This window comes from Chiloscyllium punctatum, chromosome 33 (assembly GCF_047496795.1).
Source record: "Chiloscyllium punctatum isolate Juve2018m chromosome 33, sChiPun1.3, whole genome shotgun sequence".
Taxonomy (NCBI): domain Eukaryota; kingdom Metazoa; phylum Chordata; class Chondrichthyes; order Orectolobiformes; family Hemiscylliidae; genus Chiloscyllium; species Chiloscyllium punctatum.
The window spans coordinates 16,725,726-16,750,660 of record NC_092771.1 but is presented as its reverse complement, the minus strand read 5'-3'; the positions used below and the strand labels follow the sequence as shown (position 1 = coordinate 16,750,660).

Genomic DNA, 24,935 nt, shown 5'->3' with positions numbered 1-24,935 from the left:
CCAAACCTTCTGCAACATGCACATATTTTCTTTTGACTGTGGGACTGAAAAGCAAGTTGTTTCCATGATGAGCACTTCACCAACTTTAGCTGGTTTAATTAGCCACGAAACTGACTTCCACTGAGTCCTCAAAGGAATTTGAGGGTGACACGGTGGCTCAGTGGTTAGCACTGCTGCCTCACAGTGCTGGGGACACAGGTTGAATTCCAGCCTCAGGTGTGTGTTGAGTTTGCATATTCTCCACGTGTCTGTGCGGGTTTCCTCCGGGTGCTCCTACAGTCCAAAAATGTGCAGGTTAAGTGAATCGTGCTAAATTTCCCATCATGTTCAGGGATAAATATGGGGGGGGGGGGGGGGGGGGGAAATGGGTCTGGGGTGGGTTATTCTTCAAAGGGTCAGTGTGCACTTGTTGGGCTGAAGCGCCTCTTTCCACTCTGTAGGGATTCAATGATTCACAGCCTTACCTCAGTTAGTGCTCTTTTCTCTGAATCATAAGGTTCAAGTCACACACCAGTGCACAAAAATATAGGCTAACTCCAGGGCAGCAGTGAAGCGGTGCTGTTCTCTTTGGATGAGATGTTCAGCCGATGCTGCATCTGCCTGTTTAGGTAAATGTGAGAGATCCCATGGCACTAATGTACAGAGCAGGGAGTTCTTCCCAATGTCTGTGCCAACAGTTATCGATCAACAAAAAATACATAAAACAAAATCATGCACTCACAATCATTGCCCTGTTTGTGGGAGCTTGCTCTGTGCAAATTCGCTGTTAAGTCTCTTACACATTTGAGGATTCTGAGACAACACTTGATGGAGTTTAGAAGGATGAGGGGAGATCTGATTGAAACTTTCAGAATACTGAACGGCCTGAACCGAGTGGATGTTGGGAATACGTTTCCAATTTTAGGACAGACAAGGTCCTGAGGGCACAGCCTTGGAGGAAAGGAAAGGCCCTTTAGAACAGAAATAGGGAGAAACAGCTTCAGCCAGAGAGTGGTGAATCTGTGGAATTCATTGCCACAGAAGGCTGTGGAGGCCCGGTCATTGAGTATATTTAAAACAGAGATAGATAGATTCTTGATTGCCAAGGGGATCAGGGGTTACAAGGAGAATGAGGGAAAATGAGGTTGAAACACCTATCAGCCTTGACTGAATGGTGGAGCAGGCTCGATGGGCCAAATGGCCTAATTTCTGCTCCTATGTCTTATGTTCTTAAGGTCTTATGACAACAGCTATTACACTTCAAAATTACTTCACCTGCTGTAAAGTGCTTTGAGATAACTAGTTGTTTTGAAAGACACTATGTAAATACAAGACTACTTTCCTTATGTTAACTCTAACAGGCAGAGCTGAGCGAGGAACATCAATGCTTTGGTCATTTATATAGACAATAGACAATAGACAATAGATGCAGGAGTAGGCCATTCTGCCCTTCGAGCCTGCACCGCCATTCAATATGATCATGGCTGATCATTCCTAATCAGTATCCTGTTCCAGCCTTATCTCCATACCCCTTGACTCCACTATCTTTAAGAGCTCTATCCAATTCTTTCTTAAATGAATCCAGAGACTGGGCCTCCACTGCCCTCTGGGGCAGAGCATTCCACACAGCCACCACTCTCTGGGTGAAGTAGTTTCTCCTCATCTCTGTCCTAAATGGTCTACCCCGTATTTTTAAGTTGTGTCCTCTGGTTCGGCATTCCCCCATCAACGGAAATATGTTCCCTCCTGCCAGAGTGTCCAGTCCTTTCATAATCCTATACGTTTCAATCAAATCCCCTCTCAGTCTTCTAAACTCAAGGGTATACAAGCCCAGTCGCTTCAGTCTTTCCGTGTAAGGCAATCCCGCCATTCCAGGAATTGACCTTGTGAACCTACGCTGCACTCCCTCAATAGCCAGAATGTCTTTCCTCAAATTTGGAGACCAGACCTGTACACAGTACTCCAGGTGTGGTCTCACCAGGGCCCTGTACAGCTGCAGAAGCACCTCTTTGCTTCTATACTCAATCCCTCTTGTTATGAAGGCCAGCATGCTATTAGCCTTCTTCACGACCTGAATACATATCAGAGTGGTAGGACACCTGATTAATCAAAGTAAATGTAAAAAAAAAGTTCAACTAACAAACAAGGAGTTAAACTCATAGAGTCATAGAAATCTACAGGATAGAAAAAAAGACCCTTCAGCCTATCGCATTCACACTAGTCAAAAACAACCACCTAACTATTCAAACCCCATTTTTCTGCATCTGGCCCATGGCCTTGTACACCCTGGCATCACAAGTGCACATCTAAACACTTCTCAGTATTGAGGATTTCTGCCTTTACCACCCTTACAGATAGTGAGCTCCAGATTCCCACTACCCTCTGGGTAAAAAGGATTTTTCTCACATCTCCTCTGAACCTTCTGCCCCTTACCTTAAACCTCCATATAATCTCATCAAGATTTCTGTTTTGAGAGAAGTTTCGACAATGCAGGAACAAATGTGTTCAGGATACACATGAATGTGCAGATGCCATAGCACAGGACATTTTCTTCATTGTCCAGGCTTTGTGACTGGCACCTCTATCGGTCAATCGTCAATGCCTTCAAGACAAAGCAAATGTCCAAATGACATTTCAAATACGCGTCATGTCCTTAGCTCTGGATTACCTTTCATCAAGATGACAAAGATGTCCAGAAACTCCCGGAAAGATAGGTAGCCATTTCCATCCTTGTCAGCTAAAGCAAACATCTGCTCCACAAACATAGAGTTCTCCTTTAGACCCAATGCATCTGCAAACTCTGTTGTGGTCAGTTCACACTTCAGGGACTCTTTAGCTTTCTTTGAACTTTCAATATCAAAGTCACCAGCATCTGAACCATCAATCTCCAGAACCTAAATGTGGCAACAAGATAATATAGAATAATCCACTTTCTACTCTTCATTGCATAAAAGTAGATAAAACATGACCCTGATTACTACTGCTGACAATATTATCAGATAAACACTTGCATAGCCTTTTTCTTTTTTTAACTGAATTTGTTAAATTATTTACAATTAAAATTTTAATGTATACATTGAAGTAATAAGCACAACACCATAAAAATCCTTAACAGTAATTTACATGCCTCAATGCTCTTGATTCAACTAGTTCTACAAATTGGTTTAGTGATCAGTCTTCAGAAACTTCCCACACATGTGGGTGAATACAATATGGGGCAGTGTACATGGTGTGCGTGTGGTGCGCAACTTGTACTTGTGTCGTGTGTGCATGTGTGGGGTGTATATAGTTGGTGAACGTGCAGTGTGTGATGCATGTGTCTGGTGTATGTGCTAGTGCTGCTGAATAGGCACCTTATCAAACAATACATGATACTGAGCCATAAAAGAAGGAATTAGGTCAGATGACCAAAAATTATTTTTTAGCTTTAAAGAGTGTCTTGATGAAGGAATGTGAAGCGGAGGGACAAAGAAATTTAGGAAGAGTATTCCAAATCTTAGGCCTGAAGGTATGCATACCAATAGTAGCCTGAATATAACTGAGAATACACAAGTGGCCAGAATTAGAGAAGCATTGATACCTCAGAGGGTTGTGGAGCTAAAGGGAATGCAAGAGATGAATGTTAAGATGTTGCTTGACTGGGAATCAATGTAGATCTGTGAGTAAAAGAGGGAGGGCAAAAACTTGAGTTTAAGATTTAAACTGCAGTTTTGGAAGATTTCACATTTACAGAGTGGTGAATGTGAGCGATCAGCCAGGAATGAGCTGGAACAACGCACCAATTTTGTTAAACTACCAATAATGGGTTGAACCTGGCATCACCCTGTTACAATGAAGTTTTACTAGCTTCAAAACAAAAATAATTTCCTGACTTTGTTAATGAAGACAAACACCTTGAACGAGAATGATCACAGCTTTCCATGACTTAAAATTCCTTATGATACCTGGAGAAACTGTACATCTATTTCATTGTAGTACCAAGTGGAAACAAATAGAACACTACGCATGACCAAGAGGATTATTTAAACGGTGCAATTCATGTAACTGGAACGGTACCTCTGCAAATACACGACGGAAGAAAGTATCTAAGATTTTAATCCGCTGCTGCTTTGTCACTGCTTCTTTCAAAAGCGTCCGTTCTTTCACTTCATGAATCAGTGGAGTTACGCCATGCGTTTGGAGATGTGCTGTCAATTCTTCCACAAAATTAGCACGATCTTCTTCCCCAGTAAACATCAATACCTGTGTGTAAGATGTAGCATTCAGATTAGATTCACGAGATGCTGCTTAAAAGACCGTGCATATTCCTGTGAAGGTGATGGCAACCAGGATGAAACCTACATCTGTCAATTAAGATACAAATAGTAAATAAAAGATGGGGAGGGTAATACATGTCACAATAAAAGCATTGATGGAACTTCATTGGAAAATGCGCATGCAATGTTGAGACATAAACAGACGCTTTTTTCATGACTGTCCAGACTTAATATGTCATAAACAGTTGAAATGATTGTATTGTTGTTAAGCTCCAGAGTAGAAATCAAAATTGTACACTGTGATATCGAAACCATGATTACAGGAATGTTAAATTAAAACCAAAAGGATTGTGGATGCTGTCAAACAGAAGCAAAAACAGAAATTGCTGGGAAAGCTCAGCAGGTCTGGCAGCATCTGTGGAGCGAAATCAGGGCTAACGTTTTGGATCGAGTGACCCTTCCTCAGAACTTCCTCACTTCGGAGGAAGGGTCACTTAACCTGGAAAGTTAACTGATTTCTCTCACAGATGCTGCCAGACCTGCTGAGCTTTTCCAGCAAATCCTGTTTTTGTATATTACAAGAATGTTGCTCAAGGTTGTAAGCTTCTGAAAATAAAAGTTTAAAACATGCAATAATGTAAACCTTACAGAATCACTGGAAGATTTCAGATGACAGTATTCGTATAATGACACATTGAGTTGTTTGAATTGCTGTTAATGGTGAAAATTTCTGCCACCATTCTATTTGAGTACAGAAAACTGCAGGGTCTAACTTGGTCTAACTAAAAGAGTTTCTCATAGTTAAAAAGATATGGTTCATGCATGTTAGCATTGAATTACAGGCTACATAAATGTGATAAGATATTGTTATAGAACCTTTCAGGAGGGTCAGAGATTTGGTGTCATTCCTTTGAGATTCTAAGCTGCTCTGCCCACAAGTCCTAATGACATGGTCATAGATGATGTCGAAAAGTGTGGTACTGGAAAAGCACAGCAGGTCAGGCAGCATCCAAGGAGCAAGAGACTCGATGTTTCGGGCATAAGCCCTTCATCAGGAATGCCCTGAAATTCTTGATGAAGGGCTTATACCCAAAATGTCGAGTCTCCTGCTCCTTCGATGCTGCCTGACCTGCTGGGCTTTTCGTGTGCCATACTTTTTGGCTCTGACTCTCCTGCATCTGCAGTCCTCACTCTCTCCTGGTCACAGTTGATGGTGTTAATGGCACTCTCCTCAGGATTAACCCTTCCAGACCCACATATAATATTTCAGCCTATTGTTGAAACACTGTGCATGGAGTTGTTCGGGTGCTACCACTGGAGGCACAGCAGACAAACACAACAACTGAAATAGACATTGAAAGGGAAGCAGAGTAGATTAAAAGCTGTTGTATCCTTTGCCATTAGTTGCCAAGCTCCTTTCAATAGCTGTTAAACTGGGTCAGTGACATAGAAACCAGTAGTGAGGGAGCCGTTAAGAGGGAAAAGAATACTTGATGTTGTTCTCAACAGCTGCACTGTCAACCGCACATTCCTTGTGAAGATGAAGTCCCATCTTTACATTTTGGATACTCTTCAACATGTTGTGTGGCATCACTACTGTGCTAAATGGGATAGATTTCAAATGGATCTAGCAACTCCAACTTGGACAACTATGAGGTGGTGTGGACCATCAGCAGCAATGGAATTGCACTCAACCACAACCAACCACTTCATAGTCTGTTCTTTCTGTTGACCTATCAATACCTTTGATTAGGGGACCAACCCTGGTTCAGTGAAGAATACAGAAGATGGCATGCCACGAGTATTACCAGACACAATGACGTGTCAACCTATGAAGCTCCAGCACAGAACTACTTGCATGCCAAATAGCAATGCAGTGTACAACAGACAGTGCTAAGAGATCTCATTGCCAACAGATCAGATCTAAGCTTTGCTGTCCTACCACATCTGGCCATTAATGGTGATAGACAATTAAATAATTAACATGACAATGAGGCTTCACAACTATTTCAAACCTCAGTGATGGGAACCCAGTATATCATTGCAACAGACAAGGCTGAAGCATCTATATCATCTTCAATCATAAGTGCCAAAGGGATGATCTATCAATGCCTCCACCTGTAGGCTCCAGCATCAAAAATGGCAGTCTTCAGCCAATACAATCCACTTCACATATAACAAGAAGGTTTTCTTATTCAATCACAGGATATGGGCATTACCGTTTGGATCAGTATTTATTGCCCATCCCTAGGTGCCCTTGACAAGGTGGCGGTGAGCTACCTTTTTGAACCGCTGCAGTCCAAGTGCTGGAGGTAGATGCACAATGGTGTTCAGGAGGGAGTTACATGATTTTGACCCAGCGACACTGAAGAAACAGTGATATATTTCCAAGTCAGGATGGTGAGTGACTGGAATGGAACTAGAAGGTGTGTGGTTTTCCCCATACATCTGTTTCCATTTTGTTCAAAATGGTTATGGGTCATTGAGTCATAAAGATCTCCAGCACAGATTCATTGCATCTGCACTGGTCTGTATCCATATACTGTAAGCCTGGACAACATCCAGATTTGGGCCTATAAGTGGCAAGTAACATTCATGCAACCAACTTCCAGGCAATGACCATCTATACATAGAGGGAATCTAACCATTTCCCCTTGACATTCAAGAGCATCATTATCACAGAATCACACACAAAAGTCCTGGGGTTAATGCTGATCAAAAACTAAGCTGGGCCAGCAATACAAATACTGTAGCTCAAGAGCAGGTCAGAGGCTAGTACTTTTATAGTGAGTAACTTGTTTCCTGCATCCAAACTACAAGGCACAAGTTAAAAGTATACTGGAATAACTTTTCAATATGAAGAGGCTCAAAACCACCCAAAGCATCCCAGTTGATTGGCACCTCAACCATCATCCTCAACAACCACTCCCTTCACCATCAACACATGATGGTAACATATGAATCATCTGCAAGATGCACTTCAGTAACCCCTTTGATAGCACCTTCCAAACCCACGATAGCTACCATTTATAAGAGCAATGACAGCAGGTCCATGGGAACACCATCACCTGTGTGGTACTATTCTAACTTTAAATTATATTATCATTTCTTCAGTGTTGTTGGTTCAAAAGCCTGGAATTTCCTTCCTAACAGCACTCTGGGAAACCGTATAAATCAAGGATCACAATCGTTCTGTAATGAAGCATACCATCACTTCCTCAAGTGGAAGTAAGGATAGGAAATAAGTGCTGGCCTCGGCATAGTTCATGAATAAATAACAAGATGGCCCAAGGCACTCATTATCCATTCCTAACTGCTCTTAAGAAGAAGCTGGTGAAACCCCATCCTGAAACACAGTAGCCTGCTTGACCATAACAAAGGTCAATCAAGACATTATAAAAGTTGCTAAAATACTGAGGGGTATAGATAAGGTTAATGGTAGTTGTATTTTCCCTAGGATGGGGGAATTCAACACTAGGGGACACATCTTTAAGGTGAGGGGAGAGAAATTTAAAAAAGACATGCAGGACCTTTTTTGACATAGAAGGTGACTCTATGACTGTGACTAAGTTATCAGTTTGCTACCTTAGTTAAGTGCCTCTCTCAATCTTCTCAATAAGTGGCAAAAGTGAGGACTGCAGATGCTGGAAACCAGAGTTTAGATCAGAGTGGTGCTCGAAAAGTACAGCAGGTTAGGCAGCACCTGAGGAGCAGGAAAATTGATGTTTCGGGCAAAAGCCCTTCATCAGCCCTTCACAATAAGTGTCTTGCTTCACTACACCCAACCATCTCCAGCGGCCTTAACTGGTTTAGTCTTTTTGAACTCCAAATCCAGAATGAAATTAAAACTCACAACTGCGCTAACATAACCTTGCAAATCTGTGACATCTACTACTTAAAAGGAACGAGGGCAGCACAGGCACATCAGCAGTTGCACATCCCTCTCCTGATCGGACACGGCCCTGAACTGGAAGTATATCACCAGTCCTCCATCAAAACCATGGAAGTTGTGATTTAACAACACGGTGGGGTTGCTCAGCTCAAGGAAGTGTCTCAACAACATCTCCCCAAGAGCAAATCAGAATGGCCCATAAATGCTTGTTTTGCAGAAACACTTAAATCCCATTAATGAACATTTTCATTCTTGGAAAAAAGGACTTGAAAGAAACTGATCCTTCAAACTGTTAATCTCAATGTCAGCGTATCATTTTCTAAATTGGCTCATTAATTAAAGTCTGAAAATTAATTGTCAGCTTTGGCATCAGCTACATGACTACCAACCACAGAACTGGGCCAGAACCAGTTAGGCAACTCCTTTGTAAATTGATGAATCTGTGCTTTATATTGACACATCAGTTTATAAGGTGGGGCAGCTTTGACATTTTGCAAGTTAAATAGCAGAGTAATATTTCATTTTCGAGAGCACTAACCTGACAGTTCAGTGCAAAAACAAAACCATATGATTATATTGCACACCAGATTAAAAAAGCAAATAAACTATTATTAACTATTTTATGAAGCCCAACAAAACATTCAGATAGACCAGTGTCATATTTCACAGGAAGGACAGAATTGTTCCAAATGAAACAATGGACGGATTCTGCTGTCAGTATTAATGAAGAACTTCATTGTACTCTGTCCTGGACCATCTGGCAAACATTTAGAGCTTTTGTGGGATTTTAAACCACATATTCAAGTAAATGCTTTTCTCCCTCAGCTTGCCACCCATTTTCCTGAAGAAAGGGTCCCTTTCTGAAGTAAAGATAAAATAGCTTGAGTCCTATTGGACCAAACAGCGGCTCGGCCATTAGCGAGAGATCAGAATTAGAGTGGTGCTGGAAATGCACAGCAGGACAGGTAGCATCCGAGGAGCAGGAAAATCGACGTTTCGGGCAGGAACCCTTCATCAGGAATGTTTCCTGATGAAGGGCTCCTGCCCGAAACGTCAATTTTCCTGCTCCTCGGATGCTATCTGACCCCTATGCACTTGCAGCACCACTCTAACCTTGACTCTGCATCTCCTGCATCTGCAGTCCTCACTTTCACATCAGTGAGAGATGATTAGTGATGTTTTAACCTGAGGGTCACCATGCTCAGGTGAGGTTGAGAAGGAATGTCCTTCATAGTAACCTCAGCCAGTGCAGGAATTGAACCCTTGCTGTTGGCGTTACTCTGCAATGCCGGTCATCCAGCCAACTGAACTAGGTGAACCCCTGCCCTTTCTGAAGCACAGAACCATAGGCACTGGGAATCATTTGATACTATGGCCAATCATGGATAGTCTTAACAACCAAGAGAAGGTGAGGACTGCAGATGCTGGAGATCAGAGTCAAAGAGTGTGGTGCTGGGAAAGTGCAGCAGCTCAGGCATCATCCGAAGAGCAGGAGAATTGAGGTTTCAAGATTCCTGATGAAGAGCTTATGCTCGAAAGATCGATTTTCCTGGTCCTCCAATGCTGCCTGACTGGCTGTACTTTTCCAGCACTTTTTCAGTCTTGACAACCTGGTAATTGGCTATTCAACATGGAAATTATGACCCATTTTGGCTTCATTTAGTTTTGACCATGCCCACATTTTTAGCAAGACCTTCTGGCTGTGAATCTTTGGAACTGCCCACCCCAGAGGACTGTGGACATTTTATCACCAAGTACATGAAATAAGTAGAATTTGGTGTCTCAGGGAATCAGGGGCGGGGGAGGAGTGAAGGGGGCATGAAAATATTATTGAAGTTAGAGATGAGCCATGGTAGATCAGGCTCAAAGGGCCAAATGGTCTACACCTGTTCAGATTTCTTGTCTTTTATCCCCTTCTTTTCCTTTCTTTTTCTTATTTTATATCCAGAAATGCTTTTTTGCACAACTCGATGTTCTTTTCGCCCCAACACCAAATCACCCATGTTACTTTTCACATGGTATCCATCCGTATTTCTGATTAATTATCAATTTACATGAAGAGCCTCTCAAGGGCAGTACAATGACACCAAAGATGAGTGAAAGGTGGGGAAAGAGGGAAAGCATTAAGTCAAGATGGAGTTGGAAGGGGATGCAAGGCACTTCATCCCCTGCAGCGCCAACCTCTCTCTGAAGAGATTGAGAGTATTGGTGGACACTGCATACTCTCGTTCCAAGGACTTCCACAAGGAGAACAAGGGGAAAGCAATTTCTCATCATCTTAGGAAAATGACATAATTGATTTTCCTGTTCCTGACCACAAAACCAACCGTAGCTGCCCTTGTTAGAATTCCCATATATGGAGTGAAAGCAGAGTTTAATGGACAGCAATCCAGGTATGGGACCAAGACTGCTGCCATCTTTAGTACAATTCATTTGAGACTCGTCAAGGTTAAGCTTAAGCCACAAATTACACTTGTACAGTGCCCTTAAACAGAAGAAACATCCAAAGACACTGCACAGGAGACCAATCAGGAAATATCAAGTCATACAATTGGGATGATTGTACACTTTTCAGGAGCACCTTAAACACGAGATGGGTAAAGAGATAGAGTAATAGTCATAGAGATATACAGCATGAAAGAGACTCTTCAGTACAACTCGTCCATACTGACCAGATATCCCAACCTAATCTAGTCCCATTTGCCAGCACTTGGTCCGCATCCCTCCAAATCCTCCTATTCGTATACCCATCCAGATGCCTTTTAATTGTTGCAATTGTACGAGTCTCCACCACTTCTGCTGTAGAGGTTTAAGGAAGGAATTCCAGTTCTCTGGATTGAAATTTTTAAAAAAATCAAAGCTGCACACAATGACAGGATTCAAAGAAGACAGAGTTTTCAGAGGGTTGAAGATCTGCAGATAGTTACAGACATAGGGTGCATTGATACCATCGAGTGATTTGAACGCGAGGATGAGCAATGTAAATTTGAATCATTGTTAGATCAGGAAGCAATGTGAGTCAGTGAGCAAATCAAATCTGGAGACTTCCAGGTTTTTAAGTGTTGGGAACACATAAACAACAAACTGAACATTGGTGACAGTTTAGTTCATAACAGTCATTGAATTATAGCGTCATAGATCATTCAGTCCAACTTGTCCATGCCAACCAGATTTCCCCAAACTAAACAAGTCCCATTTATCTGCGTTTCACCCATATCCCTGTCTGATGAAGGTCTCTTGCCCCAAACATCGACTTTCCCACTTCTCAGATGCTGCCTGACCCACTGTCCTTTTTCAGCATTGCACTTTTCGATTCTGACTCTCCAGCATCTGCAGTCCCCACTTCCTCCATATCCCTCGAAGCCTTACCATTCATGTACCTGTCTAAATGTCTTTAAAATGTTGTAACTGTATTTGTATCTATCAGTTCCTCTGGCAGTTCACTCCACATATGTAACCACCCCCTCTGTGTGAAGAAGTTGGCCTTCAGGTCCCTTTTAAATCATTCTCCTCTCACCTTCAACCTATACCCTCTAGTTTTGATCTTCACAAACCTAGGCAAAATATCTTTGCTATTCACCTTATCTATGCCCCTCATGATTTTCTAAACTTCTATAAGCTCACCCCTCTTACGCTCATGTGAAAACAGTCCCAGCCTATCCAGCCTCTCCCAATAATTCAGATCCTTTAGTCTTGGTAAACATTCTCCTAAATCTTTTCTGCAACCTCTCCACTTTAATAATAAATCCTTCTTATCATAAGGGGGATCAGAACTGTACACAGCATCCCAAAAGTGGCGTCACCAATGTTCTGTACAACCTCAACATGACATTGAGTACATCTCGTGTACTCAATGGACTAAGCAATGAAGGTAAGTGTGCCAAACGCCTTCTTTACCACCCTGACTTGTGTGAACCAATTTTCAAAGAATTATGTACTTCAGCCCCGAGGTCTCAGTGTTCATCAATACTCCCTAGGGTCCTACTATTAACTGTGAAAGTCCTGCCCTTGTTCGTTTTACCAAATGCAACACCTCGCATTTATCCAAATTAAACTCCATCTGCCTCTCCTCAGCCCATTTGGCATAATTGATCAAGAGCCCTTTGTAATCTTAGATAAGCTTCTTCACTGTTCGCTTTACTACCAATTTTGGCACCATCAGCAAACTTACTAATCATGCTGCCTAAATTCTCATCCAAATTGTTTATATAAATGACAAACAACAGTGGACCCAGCATTGATCCATGCGGGACACTGTTGGTCACAAGCCTCCAGTCTGTTTATGCTGTTGCTGCTCTCAAACATATTGCAATTCCTGACAAATATAAAACCGTTAGCCTCGGTCTGACATCGTAGACTTGTGGTGCATAAGGGGAGAGAGCTCTGTCCGTTCAACTCTGGGATCAAATCAAAGTCTCTTTTCATCTCACTGCTGGCTCTAATGTTTTCAAATGAAAGTAGCTCACACAATTCTCAAACCAATTTAGCAAAGAGATGGAACAAGTGGAGATTGTCAAGCTCCCGGGAGTGGTCATCCACAACAAGGTTTCTTGGACTCTTCATGTGGATGCACTGGTTACAAAGGCCCAAAATGTCTCTTCTTCCTCAGGCAGCTAAGGAAATTGGGCATGGCAGCAAATACCCTTGCCAACGTTTATAGGTGCGCCATCGCGAACATTCTGTCTGGATGTATCACTACCTGGTATGGCAACTGTACCATTCAAGATCGGAGACGGTTACAGAGAGTGGTGAACTCGGCCTGGACAATCACAAAGGCCAACCTCCCATCTATAGAATCCATCTACCAGGCCCGCTGTCAAGGAAAGGCTGCCAGAATTCTCAAAGATCCATCCCACCCTGGTAATGTTTTTCTACAACCTCTACCATTGGGGAGACGGTACAGAATCCTGAACACATGGACCAGCCGGTTTCAAAACAGTTTCTACCCTACTGTTGTTAGAATACTGAACGGACTCCTATACCTGTGTTTTTCATTTTTGTTGCTGTTACCTATTATTTATTTCTCTATGCTATAACTCTGTGATCTGCCTGTATTGCTCGCAAGACAAAGTCTTTCACTGTGCCTCGGTACACGTGACAATAAATTCAATTCAATTCAATTCAGTTAAATTCAGAGGGTTTGACCACACACCTTCAATAATTGACAAAATGCCAATCAGCTTGAAAAATAGAAAATATTCGAAACAATGCCATGGTAAAGAAAGCGACAATTGTTCTTATGATTCAGACAGCCAGAAGGATTGAATTGGAGCCAATATTTACTCAGCTTTACATTTCACTAGAGACTTAAATATTACAACCACAAAATTGACAATTGCTTAAACAACTCGGTTTCAAGAACCCCTTCCAGCACATGCCTGTTAAATGTCCAAGCCAAACAAGGTGAACGAGCTTAAAGTTAGACTCACCGACCAAAGGGAATTGAGAGACTGCTGTGTGCTCTGTTTTACAGAGACATGGCTCACTCCTGCTACACTTGACTGTGCCTTACAACCTGAGGGTTTCTCAATCCACCAGATGGACCGCACAGCATCCTCGGGCAAGGCAAAGGGAGGCAGGGTCTGTCTCCTGATCAACACAACTCTTGTTGCTTGGACATGATGACTGGCTTCCTGGGCCTAGAATATCTAATGGTGAAGTGCCATCCCAACTACCTTCCACAGCAGGTTGCTTCTGCTATATCCCACCCCATATAGAAGTAAAGAGCATACTTGATGAAATATACACTGCCACAAATAGCCTTATGACGGAATACCCCAAGGCCTTGTTCATCACAGCTAGTGACTTCAAGAGGGCTAACCTCAAGAGTGTGCGACCAAGATATCATCAACATGTCTCCTGTCTTACCAATCACCCTGGACCATTGCTGAACAACCAGCAATGACACCTACCATTCTATTGCACTCCCGCATCTTGGTAACTCAGTCAATAAGATTGCGCTCCTTCTCCCAGCTCACAGGCAGAAACTGGAGCGTGAGGATCTGGTACAGAAAGGTGTACCCGCTGGTCTGAGGTAATGAATGAGCTCCTAAGTGATTGCTTAGAATCAATGGACTGATCCATCATCAACAACTCAATGGTCAACCTAAATGAGTATGCCATTACCATCACAGACTTCATCAGTAAGAGTGTAGAGGACTGTGGTGCTAAAGAATTTAATCTGAGTGTTCCCCAATTGGAAACCATGAATGAATCAGGAGATCCACTCCTTACTGAACTCCAGGTCTAAGGCGGTCAAGTCGGGTCACCCTGACCCATACAGGAAATCTAGATACAATCTTCACAAAGTCATCAGGGACATTAAGAGACAATACCAAACTAAACTAGAGTCCCAGGCTAACCACACAAACATAGGTCGACTGTGACAAGGCTAATATGGCATAATGGACTACAAAGCTAAGCTGAATAGAATCGCTGACAACAGTGTACCCCTCCCTGATGGGCTCAATGCATTCTATGCTAGTTTTGAACAGAAGGTCAGTGAAATGGTGTCACCTGCCCCTGACAGCCTCGGGTGTAACCTGTACCCACACTCACTACCATAGGGGTCAGATTGGCCTTCTGGAGGGTGAACCCACGGAAAGCAACAGGCCCGGATGTAGCCCTTGACTGTGCACTCAGATCCTGTGCAGACCAGCTGGTGAGAGTATTTTCAGACATCTTTAACCTCCTCGTACTACAATGTGAGGTTCCCACCTGCTTCAAGATGACCACCATCATCCCAGTGTCAAAGAAAAATCAGGCAATGTGCCTTAATGCCTACCATCTGGTGGCTCTGACCTCCATCATTACGAAGTGCTTCGAGAAGTTAGTCTTGGCACATATCAACTCCAGCCTCCCAGACTGCTTTGATCCTCTACAATTCACCGATTCTCACAATAGGTCCACAGCAGATGCCATCTCCCTGGCCCTACACTCATCCCGAGAACATCTGGATAACACAGATATCTGCATCAGAGTCCTATTTATTGACTTTGGTTCTCTTCCAACAACATAATTCCAACAAAATCCATCTCCAAACTCCAAGATCTATGACTCGGCTCTTTCCTCTGCAACTGAATCCTTGACTTCCTGACCCTCAGACCGCAATCAGTAAGGAAAGGCAACAACATCTCCTCCAAAATCCTCAACACTGGTATCTGCAAGGCTGCATACTCAGCCCTTTACTATACTCCTTCTCCATTCATTCTGGATTAGTGGGTGCTGGAAGAGCACAGCAGTTCAGGCAGCATCCAAAGAGCAGCAAAATCGATGTTTCGGGCAAAAGCCCTTCATCAGGAATAAAGGCAGTGAGCCTGAAGCGTGGAGAGATAAGCTAGAGGAGGGTGGGGGTGGGGAGAGAGTAGCATAGAGTACAATGGGTGAGTGGGGGAGGAGATGAAGGTGATAGGTCAGGGAGGAGAGGGTGGAGTGGATAGGGGGAAAAGAAGATAGGCAGGTAGGACAAGTGACAAGACATGGGGACAGTGCTGAGCTGAAAGTTTGGAACTAGGGTGAGGTGGGGGAAGGGGAAATGAGGAAACTGTTGAAGTCCACATTGATGCCCTGGGGTTGAAGTGTTCCGAGGTGGAAGATGAGGCGTTCTTCCTCCAGGCGTCTGGTGGTGAGGGAGCGGCGGTGAAGGAGGGCCAGGACCTCCATGTCCTTGGCAGAGTGGGAGGGGGAGTTGAAATGTTGGGCCACGGGGTGGTGTGGTTGATTGGTGTGGGTGTCCCGGAGATGTTCCCTAAAGCGATCTGCTAGGAAGCACCCAGTCTCCCCAATGTAGAGGAGACTGCATCGGGAGCAACGGATACAATAAATGATATTAATGGATGTGCAAGTAAAACTTTGATGGATGTGGAAGGCTCCTTTGGGGCCTTGGATAGAGGTGAGGGAGGAGGTGTGGGCGCAGGTTTTACAGTTCCTGCGGTGGCAGGGGAAAGTGCCAGGATGGGAGGGTGGGTTGTAGGGGGGCGTGGACCTGACCAGGTAATCACGGAGAGAACGGTCTTTGCGGAAGGCGGAAAGGGGTGGGGAAGGAAATATATCCCTGGTGGTGGGGTCTTTTTGGAGGTGGCGGAAATGTCGGTGGATGATTTGGTTGATGCGAAGGTTTGTAGGGTGGAAGGTGAGCACCAGGGGCATTCTGTCCTTGTAACGGTTGGAGGGGTGGGTCTGAGGGCAGAGGTGCGGGATGTAGACGAGATGCGATGGAGGGCATCTTTAACCACATGGGAAGGGAAATTGCGGTCTCTAAAGAAGGAGGCTATCTGGTATGTTCTGTGGTGGAACAGTTTCCTCATTTCCCTTTCCTGCACCCAGATACGGTGGAGGCGGAGGAACTGGGAATATGGGATGGCATTTTTGCAAGAGGTAGGGTGGGAAGAGGTGTAATCCAGGTAGCTGTGGGAGTCGGTCGGCTTGTAAAAATGTCTGTGTCAAGTCGGTCGTCATTAATGGAGATGGAGAGGTCCAGGAAGGGGAGGGAAGGTGTCAGAGATGGTCCAGGTAAATTTAAGGTCAGGGTTGAATGTGTTGGTGAAGTTGATGAATTGCTTAACCTCGTCGCGGGAGCACGAGGTGGCGCCAATGCAGTCATCAATGTAGCGGAGGAAGAGGTGGGGAGTGGTGCCGGTGTAATTATGTAAGATCGACTGTTCTACCTAGCCAACTAAGAGACAGGCATAGCTGGGGCCCATACGTTTGCCCATGGCTACCCCTTTGGTCTGGAGGAAGTGGGAGGATTCAAAGGAGAAATTGTTAAGGGTGAGGACCAGTTCGGCCAAACGAATGAGAGTGTCGGTGGAAGGGTACTGTTGGGGACGTCTGGAGAGGAAAGAACGGAGGGCTTGGAGGCCCTGGTCATGGCGGATGGAGGTGTAGAGAAATTGGATATCCATGGTGAAGGTGAGGCATTGGGGGCTGGGGAAACAGAAGTCTTGGAGGAGGTGGAGGACGTGGGTGGTGTCTCGAAGGCATGTGGGGAGTTCCTGGACTAGGGGAGATAGGACAGTGTCGAGGTAGGTAGAGATGAGTTCAGTGGGGCAATGGGTCGTCCAGGGTGGTCAGGCTTGTGGATCTTGGGAAGGAGGTAGAACTGGACAGTGCGGGGTTCCCGGACTATGAGGTTTGAAGCTGTGGGTGGGAGATCACCTGAGGTGATGAGGTTCTGTATGGTCTGGGATATGATGGTTTGGTGATGGGGGGGTGGGGTCATGGTCGAGTGGGCAGTAGGAAGAGGTGTCCTCGAGTTGGCGTTTGGCTTCAGCGGTGTAGAGGTCATGCGCCAAACTACCACTGCGCTCCCTTTATCCGCTGGCTTATACATTCACAACTATGTGGACAAATACATCTCTAACTTCATTTACAAGTTTGTTAATGACACCACTGCAGTGAGTCGGATCTCAAACATCGATGAGAAGGAGATAGACAGCTCAGTGACATGTTGTAAACACAACCATCTGTCCCACAATGTCAGCAAAACAAAGGGGCAGGTCATCGACTTCAGGAAGTGGAGTGGAGGACACACCCTTTGTCTATATCAGAGTGTATGAGGTGGAGGTGGTTCAGAGCTTCAAGTCCCGAGGGTAAATATCAGCAGCAATCTGTCCTGGTCCATCCATGTCAATGCTATGGTCAAAAAAGGAGCCCAATGCCTCTATGTCCTCAGAAGGCTAAGGAAATTTGCATGTCCACAATGACTCATACCAATTTTATAGCTGCACCTTACCCATTATCCAATCCAGATGCATCATGGCTTGGTACGGCAACTGCTCTGCCCAAGTCCAGTTATACTCTCTTCCACTGGGCAGAAAATACAGAAGTTTGAAAACACATACCAACAGATTCAAGAGCAGCTTCTTCCCCACTGTTATCAGACTTATGAACAGACCACTCATGTATTAAAATTGATCTTTCTCCGCACCTTCGCTGTAGCTGTAATGCTATATTCTGCATTCTGTTCTATTATCCTGATGGACTTATGTAAGGTATGATCTGACTGGTTAGCATGGAATATAATACTTTTCACTGTATCCCGATACATGTGAAAATAATAAATCAAATCAAATCAACTAATACGTGCTCAAGCAAAACTCTAATTAATACCTACCACCTACATACAAATACAAGGAGAAAGTGAGGTCTGTAGATGCTGGAGATCAGAGTCGAGAGTGTGTTGCTGAAAAGCAGAGCCTCATTCCTGATGAAGGACTCCAGCCCAAAACGTCGATTCTCCTGCTCCTCGGATGCTGTCTGACATGCTGTGTTTTCCCAGCAACACGCTCTCAACTACATACAAATACCAGAGTGCTGAAATTTATGTTTGATGTTTAGCTTGAATCTAAATGATGGACGAGAACTATTACACATGTAGAATGCATTAATATAGAAGGGGCTCTGTGAAAATCAAAAACAACATTCAGAAGTAAGGTCATCTCAAGGCTGGGTTTTTGCTTACCAGATCATATTCCTTCGGAACCTTCAACAGCAAAGTTTTCTCTCCATTGTTGGTAGATTGAATAATATCTGCGGAGCTCCCATTACAGAGATTGATGAATCGGATCAGAGCACCTTTGCTGTCCGTGACCTTAATGCATTTGCTGGCTTCAAAATTGATGCTGATAGGTCGGTTTGATACTTTTGGACCTTGCCATTCAAAGACTAAGTAAAAAGCAAATGCGTACATAATGTCAGGAACATTGATAACCAAAGATCCTCTTAACACTTTGGGTCTCATGTCTTTGACTAAACAAAACAACATTGGAAACGTAGCCCAAGATCGTGAGGGCAGACTTCCTTGTTGATGAACTCGGGCCCAGTGAATAACGCAGAGCTCAATGAATAGAGGAAGAGCACACAGGGAGAAATAAGCTCCAGTGGAAAAGCCAGAAAATGCTCTGCCCATTTAAAAGCCTGGGCAGTCAGAAAAGCTTTGCTCAAACAGAGGAACCTCAGAATGGGCCAGGGTCACACATACCTCTGTGTCATCCCATTTTTCTGTGCTGACATGCAGGACCCTCCCCTGCCAAGACCGCAATAGTAGAAAAAGATGTCCTGATTTTAACACAGCTGTGCAGAATGATGAGGAACATGTACATTTACAGTGCTGGAGAAACCAAACAGGTGATCTCCAGGAAGTATTGATCCTAATATCATCAAGTTAGTGGGCACAAATATTCTTTCAGCACTTGAGCATTGCATCTTTCACAAAGTGGAAAGAAAAGATATTTATCTTCATTCTTTATTCTTATTGCCAATTTCATACTGAAAAGCAATGAATAATGTGTTTTTTGGGGAAGTGGCCATCAAGATGGAATCTTGAAATGATTATAATATTAATGAAAATGCTTCCATTAAATGGAGTGAAATTGTTCATTAGTAAATGATAACAAGAAGATACAGTGAGTGATTCCAAGTTCCAACTCTCTCACTCAAAACATTTTACACTGTAACATTGAAACAGGTAAAGGTGGATAAATCCCCAGGACCTGATCAGGTGTACCCTAGAACTCTGTAGGAAGCTAGAGAAGAGATTGCTGGGCCTCTTGCTAAGATATTTGTATCATTGATAGTCACAGGTGAGGTGCCGGAAGACTGGAGGTTGGCAAACATGGCGCCACTGTTTAAGAAGGGTGGTAAAGACAAGCCAAGGAGCTATAGACCGGTGAGCCTGACCTCGGTGGTGGGCAAGTTGTTGGAGGGAATCCTGAGGGACAGGATGTACATGTATTTGGAAAGGCAAGGACTGATTCGGGATAATCAACATGGCTTTATGCGTGGGAAAATATATCTCACAAACTTGATTGAGTTTTTTGAAGAAGTAACAAAGAAGATTGATGAGGGCAGAGTGATAGATGTGATCTATATGGACTTCAGTAAGGCGTTCGACAAGGTTCTCCATGGGAGATGATTAGCAAGGTTAGATCTCATGGAATACAGGGAAGACTAGCCATTTGGATACAGAACTGGCTCGTAGGTAGAAGACAGAGGGTGGTGGTGGAGGATTGTTTTTCAGACTGGAGGCCTGTGATCAGTGGAGTGCCACAAGGATCGGTGCTGGGTCCTCTACCTTTTGTCATTTACATAAATGATTTCGATGCGAGCATAAGAGGTACAGTTAGTAAGTTTGCAGATGACACCAAAATTGGAGGTGTAGTGGATAGCAAAGAGGGTTACCTTAGATTAAAACAGGATCTGGACCAAATGGGCCAATGGGCTGAGAAGTGGCAGATGGAGTTTAATTCAGATAAATGCGAGGTGCTGTGTTTTGGGAAAGCAAATCTTAGCAGGACTTAAACGCTTAATGGTAAGATCCTAGGAATGTTGCTGAACAAAGAGACCTTGGAGTGCAGGTTCATAGCTCCTTGAAAGTGGAGTCACAGGTAGATAAGATAGTGAAGAAGGCATTTCTTATGTTTTTTTTTATTGGTCAGAGTATTGAGTACAGGAGTTGGGAGGTCATGTTGCGGCTGTACAGGACATTGATTAGGCCACTGTTGGAATATTGCGTGCAATTCTGGTCTCCTCCCTATTGGTAAGATATTGTGAAACTTGAAAGGGTTCAGAAAAGATTTACAAGTATGTTGCCAGGGTTGGAGGATTTGAGCTATAGGGAGAAAGTGAACAGGCTGGGGCTATTTTCCTTGGAGCTTCGGAGGCTGAGGGGTGACCTTATAGAGGTTTACATAATTATGAGGGGCACGGATAGGATAAATAGGCAAAGTCTTTTTCCTGGGGTCGGGGAGTCCAGAACTAGAGGATATAGGTTTAAGGTGAGAGGGGAAAGATATAAAAGAGACCTAAGGGTAACTTTTTCATGCAGACGGTGGTACGTGTTTGGAATGAGCTGCCAGAGGAAGTGGTGGAGGCTGGTACAATTGCAACATTTAAAAGGCATTTGGATGGGTATATGAATAGGAAGGGTTTGGAGGGTTATGGGCCGGGTGCTGGCAGGTGGGACGAGATTGGGTTGCGATATCTGGTCGGCATGGACGGGTTGGATCGAAGGGTCTGTTTCCATGCTGTACATCTCTATGACTCTATAACATTTAGAACTAATACCTTTGATAGTCACTGCTGAATTAGGCGACTTCTTCATGGAAGGCTTTTTTTTCTGTAGTTTTTTCTTTTCTTTCTTCCGAATGCCAGCTACCATGAAAGCCAATAGCAACGCCGCTGTTAATCATAAAATGGAGAAAATTTAATAAATAATATTATAATACAGATCAATGCCTAATGCACAATAATGAAGTATTTGAATGTGTTCAAATGGAGGACTTTAATTGGAGAATCACTTGTGCTTCTATATACAGCAGGTTACGAAAAATGTGTTTGGTGAGCTTGAAGGCACATTTGTAATATGTATGCAGAAAATAAAAGTCGATAACATGTGTAAATACTGGCCCCAGCTCCATCATTCATTATATCATTCACTGCCTAGTTTTCTGGAGTAGAACAATGAACTGCAAAGTTGTTTCCAAATTAAACATGATCTGATTTGGACAGTTCTGCATCTAGTTAGACGAATTTGTTAGGTATGAACTTGCAAATTAAGTGATTGTGTAGATTGTACAACAGATGAAATATTTGTAATATTCAAGTGTCATTAAAGTGAATTCCTGGGTCAAAGTCTTGGAATTCCCTCCTTAACGGCACCATGTGTCTGACTATAATGCACGGACAGCAGCAGTTCCAGAAGGCAACTCACCTTCTCGAGGACGTTCAGAGATGAACAGCACATGCTAACCAAACAGCAACACACAGGTCTGACAAGTGCATTTAAAAAAAAGTCTGCTGGAACTAATTGTCAACAAAAGGCAGGTCCAAATAAATATGCACAAAAATAGGATTCAGAAATTAAGGATAAAATACAAATTTAGCGTGATGTTTTGAGAATCCAAAAATATTCAAGGTACTGCAGAATCCGCAGTGAGCCAAGTTATAGGTACAAGACTTAGCGAATATGTTAGATTCTTGTCTTCCACCTCTGGAAGAGAGCAGTTAAATCCAGCCAGAATAAAGGTAATGAGAGGCAGAGATAGAGTTAATAGCCAGAGACGTTTCCCCAGCGCAGGATTGGCTGGCACAAGGGGATCATAGTTTAAAGATATCGGGAGAAAGGTAAAGAGGAGATGTCAGAGGTAGGTTATTTATGCAGAGAGTTGTGAATGCATTGGAATGTGTTGCCAGCTGTGGTGGTGGAAGCAGAGTTATGAAGGAGATTTAAGCGACTGCTGGACATGCACATGGACAGCAGTGAATTATGGGGTGTGTAGGTTAGGTTATTTTGTTTTACAATAGGATTAATCCTCGGCACAACATCGTGGGCTGAAGGACCTGTGCTGTGCTGTACTTTTCTATGTTCTAAAGGGATGATAGTCCCTCGCATCTGCTGGCTGTGATTCCCAGTATCAAACTTTGGCATTTTCCTAACCTTATTTTAGTTCCTATAATGACATGCAGCCACCAAACTAGTGCCATTGATAGTGCCATTTGACACGGCTAAGGAGAACTTGCTTGGGAAGCGGGCTCATGCCACTCTAATACAAGAAGGGCTCCTCCGAGACTGGAGCTGGGACACATTGTTGGGATGGAATAATAGACTCCAATAAAAGTAAAATATTGTGGGTGCTAGAGATCGGAGGGAGAGACAGAATCAACATCGAATCTGGTATGGCTCATCGTTGTTACTCTGGAAAACAAAACTATTGGATCCGTAATATTAACTGTTTCTCTCTCCACTGATGCTGCCAGACCTGCTGAGCTTCTCCAGCACTTTCTCTTGGCATTTTTGAAAGAACTGCAACTGTGCTCCAGCTGGTTGGAACCACTTGACGCTTAACACTGGGTGACTGAAATGGCAAGTGTCCCACTCTCCAGCACTGACATTGCACATCTTGATAAGAAAACTAGATTCTGTTAATAAGAGAAGCAATATTAGGTCAAGGATGATTTACTAAGTATAGAATTTATGTATAATTTGGTTTCATCATCATGGATAGGGCTGTGTGTTCTGGAAAATAAGAGAATCAATATCAACTGGAGTAAACAGATCTCAAATTATATGCAATGATTTGGAGGTGCGGTGATGGGCTGGGGTGGACAAAATCAGAGGTCATGTGACACCATGTTATAGTCCAATAGGCTTATTTAAAATCACGAGTTTGCGGCGCACTGCTCTTTCGTCAGGTGACAAACCCATCGATTTGCAACCCATCTATCACCCTCTGAGAAAAAGAACAGGAAATGACATCACCAACACAGGAGATGACATCACCACAGGCAATGGTGATTCCTGTGGTCAACCCAAGGAAACCTAAACACATAAAACGAAAGCAGGCCATAACACCAGTGCTTCACCAGAGGCTCACTGATGATGTTACCTAGTACGGTAATGAAACATCTGAAAATGAACCTTCCAGCTCAGGGAGCAAACTTACATCCAGAACCTCAACCTCAGCTACAAATCTTCTCCAAACTCACTAATGTTTGTTCATTTTAGTATAAACGTTAAAATTATGTATTGAATCAAAGAAAGTGAAGGACATGGTATAAATTGGAGTTCAAGTTTCTGTTCTGATTTTGCTTCAATTAACAATAGCTTACTCTTATACTGCCTTAACATATTAAAATATCCTAAGGACAATTACAGGTGCAAATATTAAAGAAAACATGACACCAAGTCACAAAAGGATATGTTATAGCAGGTAACTAAAAGTTCAGTTAAAAAGTGTTTGTGAGAATTGCCTTACAGGAGGAAAGGGAGGAAAAGAAGCTGATAGGTTTGGGGAAAGAATTCCAGGGCTCTGGGTCTCAGGAGCTGAAACCACAGTCAGCAACAGGTTAGTGACTAAACTCCATGATCTACCATGGTGCAGAATCAGAAGTGCAGAGATAACCAGGAAATGTTTACAACTAAAGGAGATTGCAGGGATAAGGAGGAGTGAGATATAGAAGAATTTGAATGCAATGGTGCAAATGTTTGACCAAGGAACTAATGTAGGTCAGTGAGCACAGCAGTGAGGAGGAATGGGACTTGGTACAAGTGGGACCACGGCCAGTCGAGGTTTGGACACTCTCAGGTAATGGAGGGCGGAAGCCTGAAGACATGCTAACCATGTGTTTGAGCAGTCAGGTCTCAGGTGAGGGCTTCAGCAGAAGACAAGCTAATCCAAGTCAGAGCTGGACCATGTTACAGAGATGGGAGAACGCAGTCTTAATGAAGGTGTAGAATCTTGACTCAGTGTCAAATGCAATGCCAAGATCATGAATAGTCTGGTTTAGCTTTGGATAGTTGTTAGGAAGAGGGATGGAGTTGGTGGCTCAGGAACAAAGTTTATACAAGGTCTGAAGACAATGGTTTAAGAATTCTCGGTACATTTTTGAAGGAAATTTCTCTTACTTGGTTCTGAATGTTTACGACATACAATGGACATAAGTGGTATTTCAAATTTCTTTCCTTTATATATAAGGATATCATATACAAACCCAGAGGGAAGCAGCAAAGTGCCACAACAAGTATCCCAAAGCCTGCTCCACTGCCATCAAAATAATACGTGGTGCTGACTTTTACACATGGCTCCAGGTCACTCTCTGTCAGCTGCCTTGGTTGAGCACATGGGTCACCTGCAGGAAAGCAGAATAAAGATCAGTAAAGAGATTGTGATGGAACACTTCTTAAACATTTGGAATCACAGAAAGCCTACAGTGCAGACGAAGGACATTCGGTCTACGGTTTCTGCTTCAGCTCTCCAACCTAACATTTTACCGAGTGACATTTTCCCACCTTCTTCCCATAACCCTAC

At 43.4% G+C, this 24,935-nt stretch overlaps 1 protein-coding gene across 2 annotated transcripts in view; it reads right to left on the bottom strand.

Annotated features, from left to right (window-relative positions):
• Nucleotides 1-24,935, bottom strand: part of LOC140458457 (dual oxidase 1-like) — a 118,650-nt gene that overhangs the window by 41,246 nt on the left and 52,469 nt on the right. For both annotated transcript variants that reach the window (XM_072553062.1, XM_072553063.1), the window contains 5 exons: nt 24,619-24,756; nt 21,193-21,306; nt 18,590-18,792; nt 4,036-4,221; nt 2,648-2,873 (listed from right to left, as the gene is read on the bottom strand). In XM_072553062.1, coding sequence (XP_072409163.1) covers nt 2,648-2,873; nt 4,036-4,221; nt 18,590-18,792; nt 21,193-21,306; nt 24,619-24,756 — 867 coding nt within the window. The remainder of the gene's footprint in view (nt 1-2,647; nt 2,874-4,035; nt 4,222-18,589; nt 18,793-21,192; nt 21,307-24,618; nt 24,757-24,935) is intronic.